This window comes from Ixodes scapularis, unplaced genomic scaffold (genome assembly GCF_016920785.2).
Source record: "Ixodes scapularis isolate PalLabHiFi unplaced genomic scaffold, ASM1692078v2 PGA_scaffold6__148_contigs__length_123643588, whole genome shotgun sequence".
Classification (NCBI taxonomy): domain Eukaryota; kingdom Metazoa; phylum Arthropoda; class Arachnida; order Ixodida; family Ixodidae; genus Ixodes; species Ixodes scapularis.
In genome coordinates, this window is record NW_024609881.1 from 9,408,070 (window position 1) to 9,420,792 (window position 12,723).

The 12,723-nt window shown below is 43.2% G+C and overlaps 1 protein-coding gene across 1 annotated transcript in view; it reads right to left on the reverse strand.

Moving 5' to 3' along the window:
- LOC8027869 (fatty acid synthase-like) overlaps positions 1–12,723 on the reverse strand; it is a 143,835-nt gene that overhangs the window by 61,982 nt on the left and 69,130 nt on the right. The window contains exon 6 of the mRNA XM_042294558.1: positions 8,739–9,040. Coding sequence (XP_042150492.1) covers positions 8,739–9,040 — 302 coding nt within the window. The remainder of the gene's footprint in view (positions 1–8,738; positions 9,041–12,723) is intronic.

Here is a 12,723-nt window from a genome sequence, read left to right on the forward strand (position 1 = left end):
TGGCCTCAACGAAATACCATGTATCTCCATGTTGGAAAGACGATCGACTTGCTCCGTGTCGTTTTTGTATGATTTCAGCCAGTGCATCTCGAGTGCCTGCTCCGCTGTAGAAGATCGCAGGGCACTCAGTTCTAATTGCAGGGATTTGATTGTGTGGTTTTGGGATTTCGCTGTTGTCACGAGTAAATCGTATTGAGCGGAGATAAAATTCACGGAATCCTGCAACGCACTCAATGAGTCTTGCATAGTGTCGACCACCCGTTTCATTGACAACAGGGCGTCGACCTTTGGGTGTATATCATGAAGGATATCGGCGGTGTCTTTCGGGGAGAGTAGGAGGTCTAGCTTTTTGTTTATTTTAGCTAGCTTTGACAAAAAAGAACTTGGGTCCTATTGAGATGACGCTGTGGGATTGGAGTCTAAGTTGTACTTCCCGAGTCCTCCTCGTCATTCAAGGCAAAACCCTTTCTCATCGTTGGAGGCGCTCATGCCTTTAAAGGGGTTATGACACGCCAAAAATAAAATATGAGATAACAATACTGCTAGGACCCATTGTATGTTCCTATAATCCCTCTAAATTTGTTTTGAAAATGGGGCCGTAGTTTCGTGGATAAAACGATTTATATGCGGGTCCCTCGGAGGGGCGGACCGGGCGGAGCTGGAGGCCAGCTGCGTAGCCAGCCTCCACCGCGGTGTCTCCTTGCACGCCCTCACAGACTTGGCTCTCCGGCCGTCGTCCGGGAATTTCTCGCAGGCGCGCATGCCGAGTGGTAGGTCAACGGGCCGGGGGCGAGAGCAAGAATAGCTTCGGGTTACCGAGTTGCGTGAGCGGTTTTGAACGTATCGCGGCGAGGAGAGCTTGTGCGATCATGGGGCGCCTAGAATGAGAGAGCGTTCATGGTCAGGTGGTTTATGGACACCCTGGTGTGACTACCTTAGGCAGTGTTGCCTGGTCGCCAAATGAGAATGTTGAAAATTCGTAAATTGAATATTGCAATTACCAGAGCTCTAAAAATCGCGTAACTTGGTGTATACACCAACTAGCCTATGAGCATTCCATTTCAAGAATAATCTATCCGTTTAATTTTTGTGTCATAACCCCTTTAAAGGTGTTTTCAGAGCCCCCCGAACATTCTTTTCCAAGGTGACTCGATCATGCACAATCAGCACATTTCATGACGCGGTCGTTGTTTGGTAGAGATTCAGAACATACAAGACAAGTATCGTCTGATGACATGGTGGAATGCTGTAGAGATCGACGTTGTTGTTAATACAGGCAGCAGTTTATAATAAGCCAGAAGACAAGATAAAGAAATAGCTCCAGGCTCACCCGCAAAGACTAAAAGCTACAACTGCGAGCTCAACCGGGTGCCGGGAAACACTGCATCAGATGGTGCTGATTGGGCTTGCACGGACGATCCGGTAGAGATACCGAGTTGATGGTGCCAATTCTGACCGCAAAATAGGAGGCTTGTAAGAGAAGCTTCGCACGGCCTGGGTGAGGACTTCCAGCGGGTGTTTCGGGTCGCCGGCAGAAGGTGTCTTGAGTTACCGGAGTCGTCACTCAAAGGTGCAGAGATGGATGATTCAAGATGGAGGTCCTCGCCGGTAGCGGGCGATGGATCATTCGAAAACTAGGTCAATCGTCGTGTTGCACAGAATTGGAGTTGGAATACCGTGGGTTAGGTTTCTCCAGGGATGAAACTTCGGATGAATTTTGATTGAGAGAGCGATAGAAACCAATATTTACAGAAACATTCCAGCAACTCGAAAGTGGATGACAATAAAAATAATAATATTAATTATAATAATAATATTAGTAATAACAATAGTAATCAATCAATCAATGTTTATTAAAGTGTCCAGGATCAACCAATCGGTCTTAGTGCTGGCACACTAAAAAAAATGAGCGAAAACACACAGATGCAAACACGCATACACACGAGTGCAGAAGGAGGACGTAGTTCTCTAGTCTGAGGATAAAAATATTAACAAGTATGAAAGACACTCAAATCAACAAGGGAAATCAAAAGCACAAAACAGAGACATCACCAGGTGTGAGAGCAAAAAGCAAATACTACATCAACGCTTCAACTGATCAGCATTTTTCCTGCAAGAGGAAGATTCGAACAGCATTTCCGAACTTGCTCCCGCATGAGTTAAAAATATCAATTGTGTCAGAGTAGCGATTATAACACTCAGCCGATCTTTGGATCGGGTTTAAGTGGCTAAAATGTCGAGCTATATAAAAATATGATTGTAGCCGTGTAGGCACACGTGGAACTCTGACGCTCACTTCGGACAGAAGGCTGGGAGAGTTAATCGAGCCGTGCAGGGTCTTAAACAAAAACAACAAATCTGCCTTCACCCGACGCTGCTGCAGGCTCAACAAGTTGACAAGTTGCGAGTTACACACACCGTTCAGACAAGGATCACCTTTCTCAAGGTAACGATATTTAAAGATATAAATAAATTTGTTTTGGACTCGCTTGACAGATAAACTGTTAGTTTTGGAAATGCCGTTCCAAACAACCGAGGCGTACTCTAGCTGGGATCTAACTAAGGAACAATACAGCGTAAAAAACGCGGACGGGCTTTTGAATTCCTTTGTTATGCGAGACATGGCGCCTATAATAATAATAATAGTAATAGTAATAGTAATATTAATAGTAAATTTATTTACGCTGTGTTAGTTCAAAAGAGCAGAAGGCAGGTTCGTCTAAGCCAACAAGGGCTTGTGGGACTGAACCTAAAGGTTATCGTGATTCACAGGAGAGTTTCAGAAAGTAATAGACAAAAAGACAAAAACACAAGGCAATAATAATAATGATAATAATAATAATAATAGTAATAATAGTTGTTTCTTGCACGAACACAGAATCAGGTACAGATACGGATTCATCAAAGCCATCTAGGGCTTGTATGATTAACACGGCTTTGATGAGCATGCTGCTCGTGAAGTGAAACAGACAAACATAAATACTAACAAAATTTGTTTCCAAAGTCACTTACTTAGAAAAAAAAAGTGCTTTAATATGATTGCTCACGGTATGTGACACAGCATTACCATCAAACTTAATGCAGGGCTACACAAAAACATCAGAATTTGTTTTTCTTGATCGGTCTTAAAATACATTTTAAGCTCATTAAAGCTCATTAAATATCTTTGGTACATAAACATATTTTACGCTTTCTCCATAATGCGTTCCTCTTCTGGGCATTTCAAACCGTTGATTGCTCCTGAAAGACCTATACACATACTTGGGATTCTTAAAGGAACTGTCCCAGTAGTGCCTGCTGATAATGGTGTGCTTGAACAGGGTCTCAAAATTAGGCAACTGAAACGATTTAAACAAGTCCTTTGCGAGAAACACCGAGTTGTAAGCTACACTTCTCAACATAGCTTTCAAGATACCATCAATCCTGGTACACCATCGCCTCGGACAGCTTCCAAATAAAGTAATGCCATACCTTAATATACTGTATCCCAGTGTCTGCATAAAAAGTATCTGAATTGACATCGGGACAAACACTTTAATAGAATACAATGAACAGGATACTCTTCTCACTCTTTTGCAAATATTTGCCATCTGCGTGTTCCAGGATAAATCACAATCGAACAAAATTCCCATGTACTTAACGTCACAAACATATTCAACAGGAACACATGTACAATCGGCACAACATGACGTATGCAAAATCAAGTGCCTATCTATAGGCAAGCACTCCTCAGCGGGTTTGAAAAACAGACAAGTTTTGTTTTTGAGCAATTGATATTAATCAGGTTTGACGCAAACCAATCCAACAGATCAATAGCAATAATAATAATATTAATATAGTCTTTATTAATCAAAATCAACACTACAAAATGTCAGGTCTGCCGAACCCCATTAGGGCTTGTGTGGCGCGACCTGGCAATTGAGGTACATTCTTCACAATATAAAATCCAACACAGAAATCAACGACTAGTATTCAAAATTTAAAATGCTTATTGCTATCATTAAACAGTCTCTTAGCATTATTTTTAAGGTGATGATTCGATTTGGAAGGAAATATAAAGTCAGGTAATGCGTTGACTACTTTGGGAACATAACATGCCCTAATGCTTTACCCCCAGCGACTATGTATACGTGGGACTTCAAAGCGAGTATTACACCATGTTATACGTGGTGGAATTATTTGAATTATAAAATCCCAGCTTCAAAAGTAGTGCTGAACGACAGTTTGCAAAAAAATTCATGAAAACAAGAGAACTGAAGCGAGGCGAAGATATTGTCACTTGAACATAGCGATAAATCGTAAGACAGACTTTTCAACATCTCCTTCAAAATACCATCGATTTTATCATGTCATTGCAGGGAACAATTAAAAAAGAAAGCAATTGCGTTTGCATTATCAACTTCCTCACTGCAAATTGTAGAAACATTTTTCATGCAAAGCTGGCATGAAACACTTCGGAGACGCTTCGCAACAAAAGCCATATGCGTATTCCATGATAAATCAAAAAAAAAAAAAACCAAGATACCGAACAAAATTAACATACTGGACAGAAGTGCAGCAACAAGGAACACAATTAGAGCCATGCAAAAATAATTTCGGGAAGACAGTGAGGTTTTTTTAAGGGCTCCAAAAACAGACGAGCTTAGTTTTTGAAGAATTCACAGTTATTCTATTTTCTTTGAACCAATCCATAACTGCGACACCGTGCGTTTGTAGCATACGCATGGCGGGTTTAATATCGGTGTGACTGGTAAATAACAGAGTGTCATCCGCATATTGTAGCATGTTACTAGTGACAACAGCCGGAAGATTGTTTACACAGATATTGAATAATAAAGGAGATAGTATGGAACCCTTCGGCGCTCCTGAGAGGAGAAGAACTTTGACACTTCGAACATTACCCAAGGAGACCAACCTTGCAGGAGAGCAAATAAAGGACCCCTGAATCCTGCGAGGTACAATTTTTTAAGTAAACTTGTATGATTAACAAAATGAAATGCTTTTTTAACATCGAGGAATAGAGCAAAAACACAAGAGTTGTTATCGAACGACAAATGAAGGATGTCAGAGAACACGTCTAGTAAGCATGACGTACCACACCCCGTGACAAAGCCGTGCTGTGAAGATGAGGTTTCACAATGCTTATCAAGAAACCCATTCACAGAAACTAATACGTGTTTTTCTAAAATTTGCGATATCCACGGCAGTGTTGAAATGGGCCGATACGATGGCAGAAATTTACGAGGGTTACCTTTGTGGATAGGTACTACGATTGCTGTTTTTAGATCTACAGGCAAAGAGCCACAACATATAAACCTATTCATCATGGCTACTAGAACTTCTGCAATGACATCACAATTGTCACAGAGGTCTATGATAGATATACCATAATTTTTTGTGATTTATTTCTTTTGAAGGAAAATATAATGGAACGTAACTCGGCCCCTGAAATTGCAGGAAGAAACGCAGATGACGAGGCTATATTTATATCATAGGTGCTGGGCACATCGTCCCCTGTGCTATTACAAATGGATGAGGCAAAATATTGATCAAAAGAAGTAGCTGTGGTGACTAAATTGGTTCCGAAGCTCTTTTCCAACAGGTCAGAGGCACCTTTTCGAGATACACCGCAAAGCTCGTTAATTATAAACCACGTTTCCCTAGAGTTGAAACGCGCGATTTAAAGTTTTCCTGTGTAATGATTAGGTCTAACAGAGCGCATTAGTGCATTTACATGGTTCCCAGATACCTTGAATTTCGCTCGCAACTCCTCAGCTCTGGGTGCGCGCGGCTACACATCCATAGAGGTTCTTTATTTTTGATAGGCTGAAGAATGTTTTCGTTAAGCCATACTTCTTTGGATCTAAGCGTTTTTACATTAACAGTTACTGTGCTAGATTCATTAAATTTTTTAATAAGCGAGACTATTTTCGGATAGAGTTGAGATCGGTCTTCTTCACGTAGAAGAGACTTCCAATCATAGGAAGAAACAAGAGTGTTAAAAGTGGAGCGTTTAAGGAAGTTAAGTGTTTTTGACATTCGAATAGGTGTTTGCCCATGTTCACTAGGATTAATCTGAATACCAATGAAATATAGCGGTTAGCTAAATTTTGGTGATAACAAACAATTTAACTAGGTGCCCTAACGTTTATGTGGTCAATACAAGACGTCACCAGCTTGTCCCTCAAGAATTCTACACGGGTAGGAGTATGTATAGTATGACATAGTCACATACTAAAGGAACATTGCTTTTTAGGGTGTCGATATTCAAATCACCAATGATACAAATATGTTTTATAGCCGATGACGTATTCAAATAGCTTTTAAGTTCACCTAGAAAAGCAGAAATATTTCCCGGCGGCGGTCTATGCACTGGCAATAAGGACACTATAACATCAGATTTATTAATGTCAAACGCTATTGACTCAGCGTGACTGAAGTGTACAGGCACTTTTGTCGTTATCGGGGAGTTCCTTATGAAAACGCCAATGCCACCCCCAAGACCCGTGGGGCGCGTAAAAAAGAATTCATTAAAGCCATTAATAGAGAACAGTTGCAACTCTGCTTCAGGAATATTAGTTTCCGTTAAAATATAGACATCCACACAGTCATCCAGGTTCTCGACAATAAGCAAAAGTTGATCCCAGTGTTTTCTTACGCTACGTATATTCACAGCAACAACTGTAACGACACTAGTATAAGATAACTGCAATTCCCCTTTGAACAAACAGAATACGGGGCACTCAAGGAACTCTACTGTCATGGCTCTAGTTTATCCTTTTAAGGTCCTGTTCCTATCTGATACGGACAGACGTGGCCTCACCTGCTCGCTTAGCAAAGATCTTTCCATTGCAAACCCAGGCATATTTACAATGATTGATCTTGCCACGAGTTCTGGCTTTCCAGAAGAGATTAGGTTTCAACTTTGTTAGGTTATCACTAAATTATATCTGCGGAACAGACTTTTTAAGCACTAGCGTACGCAGTTTACCTCGTGCATTCAACCAGGATTCGCGAACTTCAGCTGATACAAATTTTATTAGGACCGCAGACGTTTTGCCTTCCAGACCGTGTAATTTATGAAAGTGATGATTTGGGAAGGGTGAAGGAAGGACAATTCTAATTCCTTAGCGAGATCAGTTACGTTATGCATCATGTTTTCGTTGGGAATTACAGGCCTTCCGTGAATTTCAGGGTTAGGAAGGCGAGTGTGCTGTTCGGTCTCGTTTAGCTCCGCTTGCAGTTACACGATACGGGCAGCATTCTCCGACACGGTAGTTGTAAGTAGGGACACCTCAACCGTAAGATATTTGACCCAAGTCTCGTTGTTCGTTGTCTTCTTTAGTAATGTATCCGACTCCTTCAGCTCATCAACTGTAACCCTTAATTTGGCTACCTGTCTCCAGAACCACTGTCAGAATTAGATGTGCCTTCGCCCCCTCAGCCTGCGCACAACTGACCCAATGTTGTCATGACCATAGCCCTCTGCTCTCAACCGCTCCCGCTGTCTTCCAAATGCGATCCCAACACGATGAATGCACGCCTTTTTTAGGGTATTACCTATTAGAGCTGGAGCGGTTGACCGCAGCGGGCTAAAGTCGTGATTACGTTGGGTCAGTATTGCTCAGGCTGATAGGGGGCACACATCACAGGTCCGGCATTGGCTTTAGGAAACAAGTAGTCGCAATTCCGAATTTTCATGGGTTCCCGCATAAGTTAAAATCTTCATCGGAGAGGTTTGATGTACGTGTTTTTTTAGGCAAAGTTTTGACTTGGCAAACTCCCACCTTTCAGCCAGGACAGGGAAGAAGTGTATGCAAAGGAGCATACAGATCCGTCGATTGGCTGTAAAAAGGAGGTTGCGCACAAAATCTCCTATGAAAGTGGTTTGTGCTATGTGGGCCAGACATGCCTGCATAAACGACCGTCTGCTTGAACATACGAGAAATGTGAGAAATAAGTGCCCAAATTCAGAACTGGCTAAACACATTGGTGATTGTAGTTTGTATTCCCCCTTGAGGAAAGAGGTCTCACTTTTGTTTAAAGAGACACGTATAAAATTATTAGAAAAACAAAAGAACTTCAGTATAGGTGACCACGGTAACTGTGTGCGTCAACCGTCTTTGGTGCTGGGAGAACGGGTCAAAGGCTTTTTCTTGCTTTGGTGATTTTGTGTTGCTTAGTTGTTGTTTCGGTACTTTGGGGGTTTCCGGCGAGCGAGGGAAGGGTGAAGGCTTATTTCATATGTGGGCTGGCTCGCGCGGTCCTGAGGAAACTTATCGTTCAGGCCCTTGGCAGCCGGTGCTGTTTTCGGGCGGCGGCGTAATGATGCTGCCTGTCTGTCTTGGTCTGTGGGGGATGCTTCTTTCCTCCTTTCTTTCTTCCTGATTTAATTTAGTGGGGACAGGTATTTATTTGCGTGATCCTGTGCATAAACTCAGCTGCTTCTTTTGTCTGTTCCAGTCTCAAGCTTTCTTTCAAAGTTCTTTCTTAGTTTTTATTCCGCTCTCTTTCTCATTCTCTGTTGGGTTTACCAATATCATTGCTTACGGCTTGCCGTATTCTGTTCTCGTCCTTAGTCCCCTGGCCGAGGCGGTCGAGGCGGCGCCGAAAACACTCCCTGGCAACGCCTCTGATTTCAATTTTCCCAGGTTACTCACATCGGTGGACACCCCGCGTCCCAGCCCAAGACGGTCACCAAATTTCTCCCCCAAAGAGAAAGCTCCGGAAAACCTCACCATGAGCGACTCCTGGGTCCTGCCTGCGAGCAGCACCAGCCGGGGCAGCTGGGGCTTCTCCCGGGGGAGGGAGTCCACGTGGGGGCCCGGGTTTGCCTCCAGGATGGTGTGCACGTTGGCGCCTCCAAGGCCGACGCAGTTGATCCCAACCAGGCCCCCCGGGAAGGGTGTGTGGCGGTCCACCACCCGAATGCTGCCGTCGTTCAGCGACGGGATGCCCGGGTTTGGTTCGTTGAAGTGCAGGTTGCCCGGAATGGTGCCGGTCTCCATGGAAAGGATCACCTTGGCCAACGAGCAGATGCCTGCGAGGGGACGCCAGTGTTACCATCATGGCATGTCCAACCACCCGCTAATACGTAACACTAACCAGCGAGACCCTTATTTGTACCCGCTTATAACTGATGGAAGCGATGTATGTTTTCCGTCTCTTCCTCGCGAAGAATACCGCCACGACCGTAACGCCTCGAGATCAAACTACAGGTGGGGCTACTCTCGCGCTACCATCATCACCAATATGTGGATAGGAAGACGGCTGCCTTATAGGCTATCTGTGGTTGCGACCAAGAACCTGCAGAATATCGCGTTTATTTCCTCGCACGGTACCAATGTGAAAGCAATTTTAACGAAAAATGGTCCGATACTGTTCTGTGCCTCAGTGCAATACCTGGTGCACAAAGGTGGGGGTCAGTTAACCGATATCCGGCGGCCGGCGCGCTAGAGAAAGAGTGGCTTTCGCAGTTAAGATTTACGAAGGAGCCGCCGATTCACGGGGTGACTTGCCCTAAACATTTAACCGCCGAAGGCTTCAACTCAACGATGCACAACAACCGAAGTAAGTGGAAAAGGAAACGGTTTACATAAGTGTAATGAGTGAACCAAAATAGAGTACGGGTAAAGCGTGTGGGTTGATGCTCCCTGCTCGGCAGTGTGTTTTTGAAGAGGAGGCGAATGCCACAAACATATTACTGCACGAGAATCCGACTTTTGAAATGTTGCAGAGGTGTCAGTCCTACGAACCCACCTACACTATGATACAGTAAAAGTGGCATCGACTAAAGCGGCAGCAGTGTTGTAGGCGTTATCGAAAAAAAAAGTATAGTAACGAAATACGTTCCTCGTTACTTGTAAATAAAAGAAACGCGTTACCAACCTACGTTACGTCAGAATAAGAGGAACGCGTTACCGTCGCCGTTAGCGATAGAAATCAACGCAAGTTAATTTTGTGTTACATTTTTTTAAACTATAAATTAAGGCGTATTACTGTTTTCACTGTACATCTATACGTAAGCGCCATATTTGAGAAACATTATGCTCATGCATAAGCTCAACAACTTTATCCTTTTACTATAACAGCTAAATACTCACAAGAAAAACGCAAACAAATAGAGAAAACGCAAACATTCAGACGAATTGGCGCATAAAAACATAAAAAAACAAGTTAAGTAATTTTTTAACTCTTTTGGGATAAGAAGTACCGAGTAACGTAAGCACGTTTTATTTATTTATTTATTTCAGTACCTTCAATGCCCAGGGGGCGTTACAGAAGGGAGTGGTGGAAAACATAAAAACAAACAACAGGTAGTAAATGCAGAAATTGAAACAGAGAATGAAAAATGCAGACAACGCCGGTTATTAAGAAAGTACAAACACTCAATGGCGGATCTGAAAGTGAAATCGTCGTTAATCATTGCGATGGAGGCGGGCAGGTGGTTCCATTCGTTACTATTCCTTGGGATAAATGAATCGAAAAACAAGTTAGTGCGACAAAGTGGCACGTCTACTTTGTTATGGTGGTCCGAACGAGATGAGACGTATGATGGCTGTGAAAAAAGTTCAGTTTTGAGGTGGGGGTTATAATGATATATTTTATGAAATAGCGTGAGTTGCGATATTTTTCTGCGCAGAGAGAGGTTCGGAAGGTTCAAGGTTGCCTTCATAGAGGATACACTAGATGAACGGGAGTAGTTCGACAAGACAAAACGCGCGCTGCGATTCTGTATCGATTCTAAGTTATTAGTAAGAAATTCCAGGCCTGGGTCCCACACCGAAGATGCGTACTCCAGTTTAGAGTGGACGAGAGTTTTGTAGAGAAGTTTTAAAGATGATGGTGCCATAGAAAAATTACGACGCAAATATCCAAGCATGCGGTTAGCGTTATTAGCTATATGTTTAACATGCATTTGCCAAGACAGATTAGCTGTTATGTGAACCCCTAGGTATTTGTATGACGCTACTTGTTCAAGTGCACCGCCTGAAAGTTGATAATCGTAAATGTTGCCACAAACGGTCTGTCGCGTAATCTTCATTACTTTGCACTTGTTAGTATTTAGACGCATTTTCCAGATATCACACCAATTAGAGATTTTGTTAAGGTCAGACTGAAGCACATAGGAATCGGAACTAGTAGAAATGACTCGAAAAATAACGCAGTCGTCAGCAAACAACTTGATGGAGGAGTTGATAGAGTTAGGAAGGTCATTAATGTAGATGAGAAAGAGAAGAGGGCTAAGCACAGACCCTTGCGGCACACCTGAAGTGACGGGGGACGAGGATGATTTGAAGTCGTTAGCAACTACAAATTGGGTTCTGTTAGACAAGAAACTTTCAATCCATGCGAGAATGTTAGGGTCAATATTTAATTTGCTTAATTTCAAACAGAGTAGCTGATGAGATACGAGGTCGAAAGCTTTAGAAAAGTCCAGAAATATGCAGTCAACATGAGATGCATTATCTAAAGCAGCAAAAACTTCATATGTAAATGAAATGAGTTGTGTCTCACAGGAGAACGTCTTACGTTATTTCTTAGTCTTGAAAAAGTAGGTTATTACGTTACCAAAAACTAACACGCTAGCGGTAACGCCGTTACTTTTAACGCGTTACTTTCAACACTGAGCGGAAGCGGCTCGCTCAGTGCCTGGGTGTGCGTCGGACGCACCTGATCTATTTTCTTGAAGTTAGGCTGGAAATACGCGGCAAATAGGACTGATGGCAACTCGTCAATTTACCGAAGGAGCAAGACGGACTATTGAACCCAACCAATCGCTTGTTCGCGCCCCATGAAATTTGCTTACCCTCCCTGTGGCGAAGGTTCCGTGCCACTGGACTCGTAAAAACAAATTTTCAACAAAAAAAACCCGGTACATGCAGACGGCATGATTACATCTCGGCTTTTAAAACGTTCAGTCAGTCGTTGACTTGAGGGAATCGATCCCCTTTCTTTTACCAGTGTGTGTTGAAATATAAAGAAAGCAAGCGCCACAGCACCACATGCAAGAAGCATAAAAGGTACCGCATCAATTGAAGAGATTATTTGACCAGTCATTCCAGTCACATGCAATGAGTGTTTGCAAGAGATAAGTTAGGTTAAGTGATGTAACGTCAAGGCCTCTGTGGTAATTGACCACATTAGTGGTGTCAGAAGTGCTTAGGAGACGAGGAGGGTAATTACACTGTTCTAGTGCCATTGCAAAAAGAAGTTCGGAGAGTGTGCGACTTTTTTTTCTTCCCTCATGTTCCCCTTCGCTCACACCGCTTGACCAGATGTGTCTACCTGACCTCTAACATCGTTTCCGGCGGGTTGAGTTACAAACAATAGGTATCCGGCAGGGCAAGCGCACGAAAGTTCAGCAATCGCGTCACCTTTTATGAGTTTCAGATCCACATTGGGGGGTACTCTGCGCAGAGGCGACGACCGCAGCACAAAACTCCGTACGTGTACGCTCGTCGACTTGGTCGTTGGGGCTACAGCGCTGCACTCAATATTGTGCCCGGCATTCACACGTTGTTCGCCTTCGACAAGGCACCGACTTCCGGGGGCAATGTACTAGTACGCAATGGCACTGAAACTGAAACAACGAACTGCATAACTACACCAACCCCAGTCGCAGCGTTATGTAAGTATCTGGCTTGGCATTCCTTGCCTTCGCGTGTTTCCACGATCGTGGGACGATACAATATTTTCGAAGAAAGAAGCATTTACAACGTA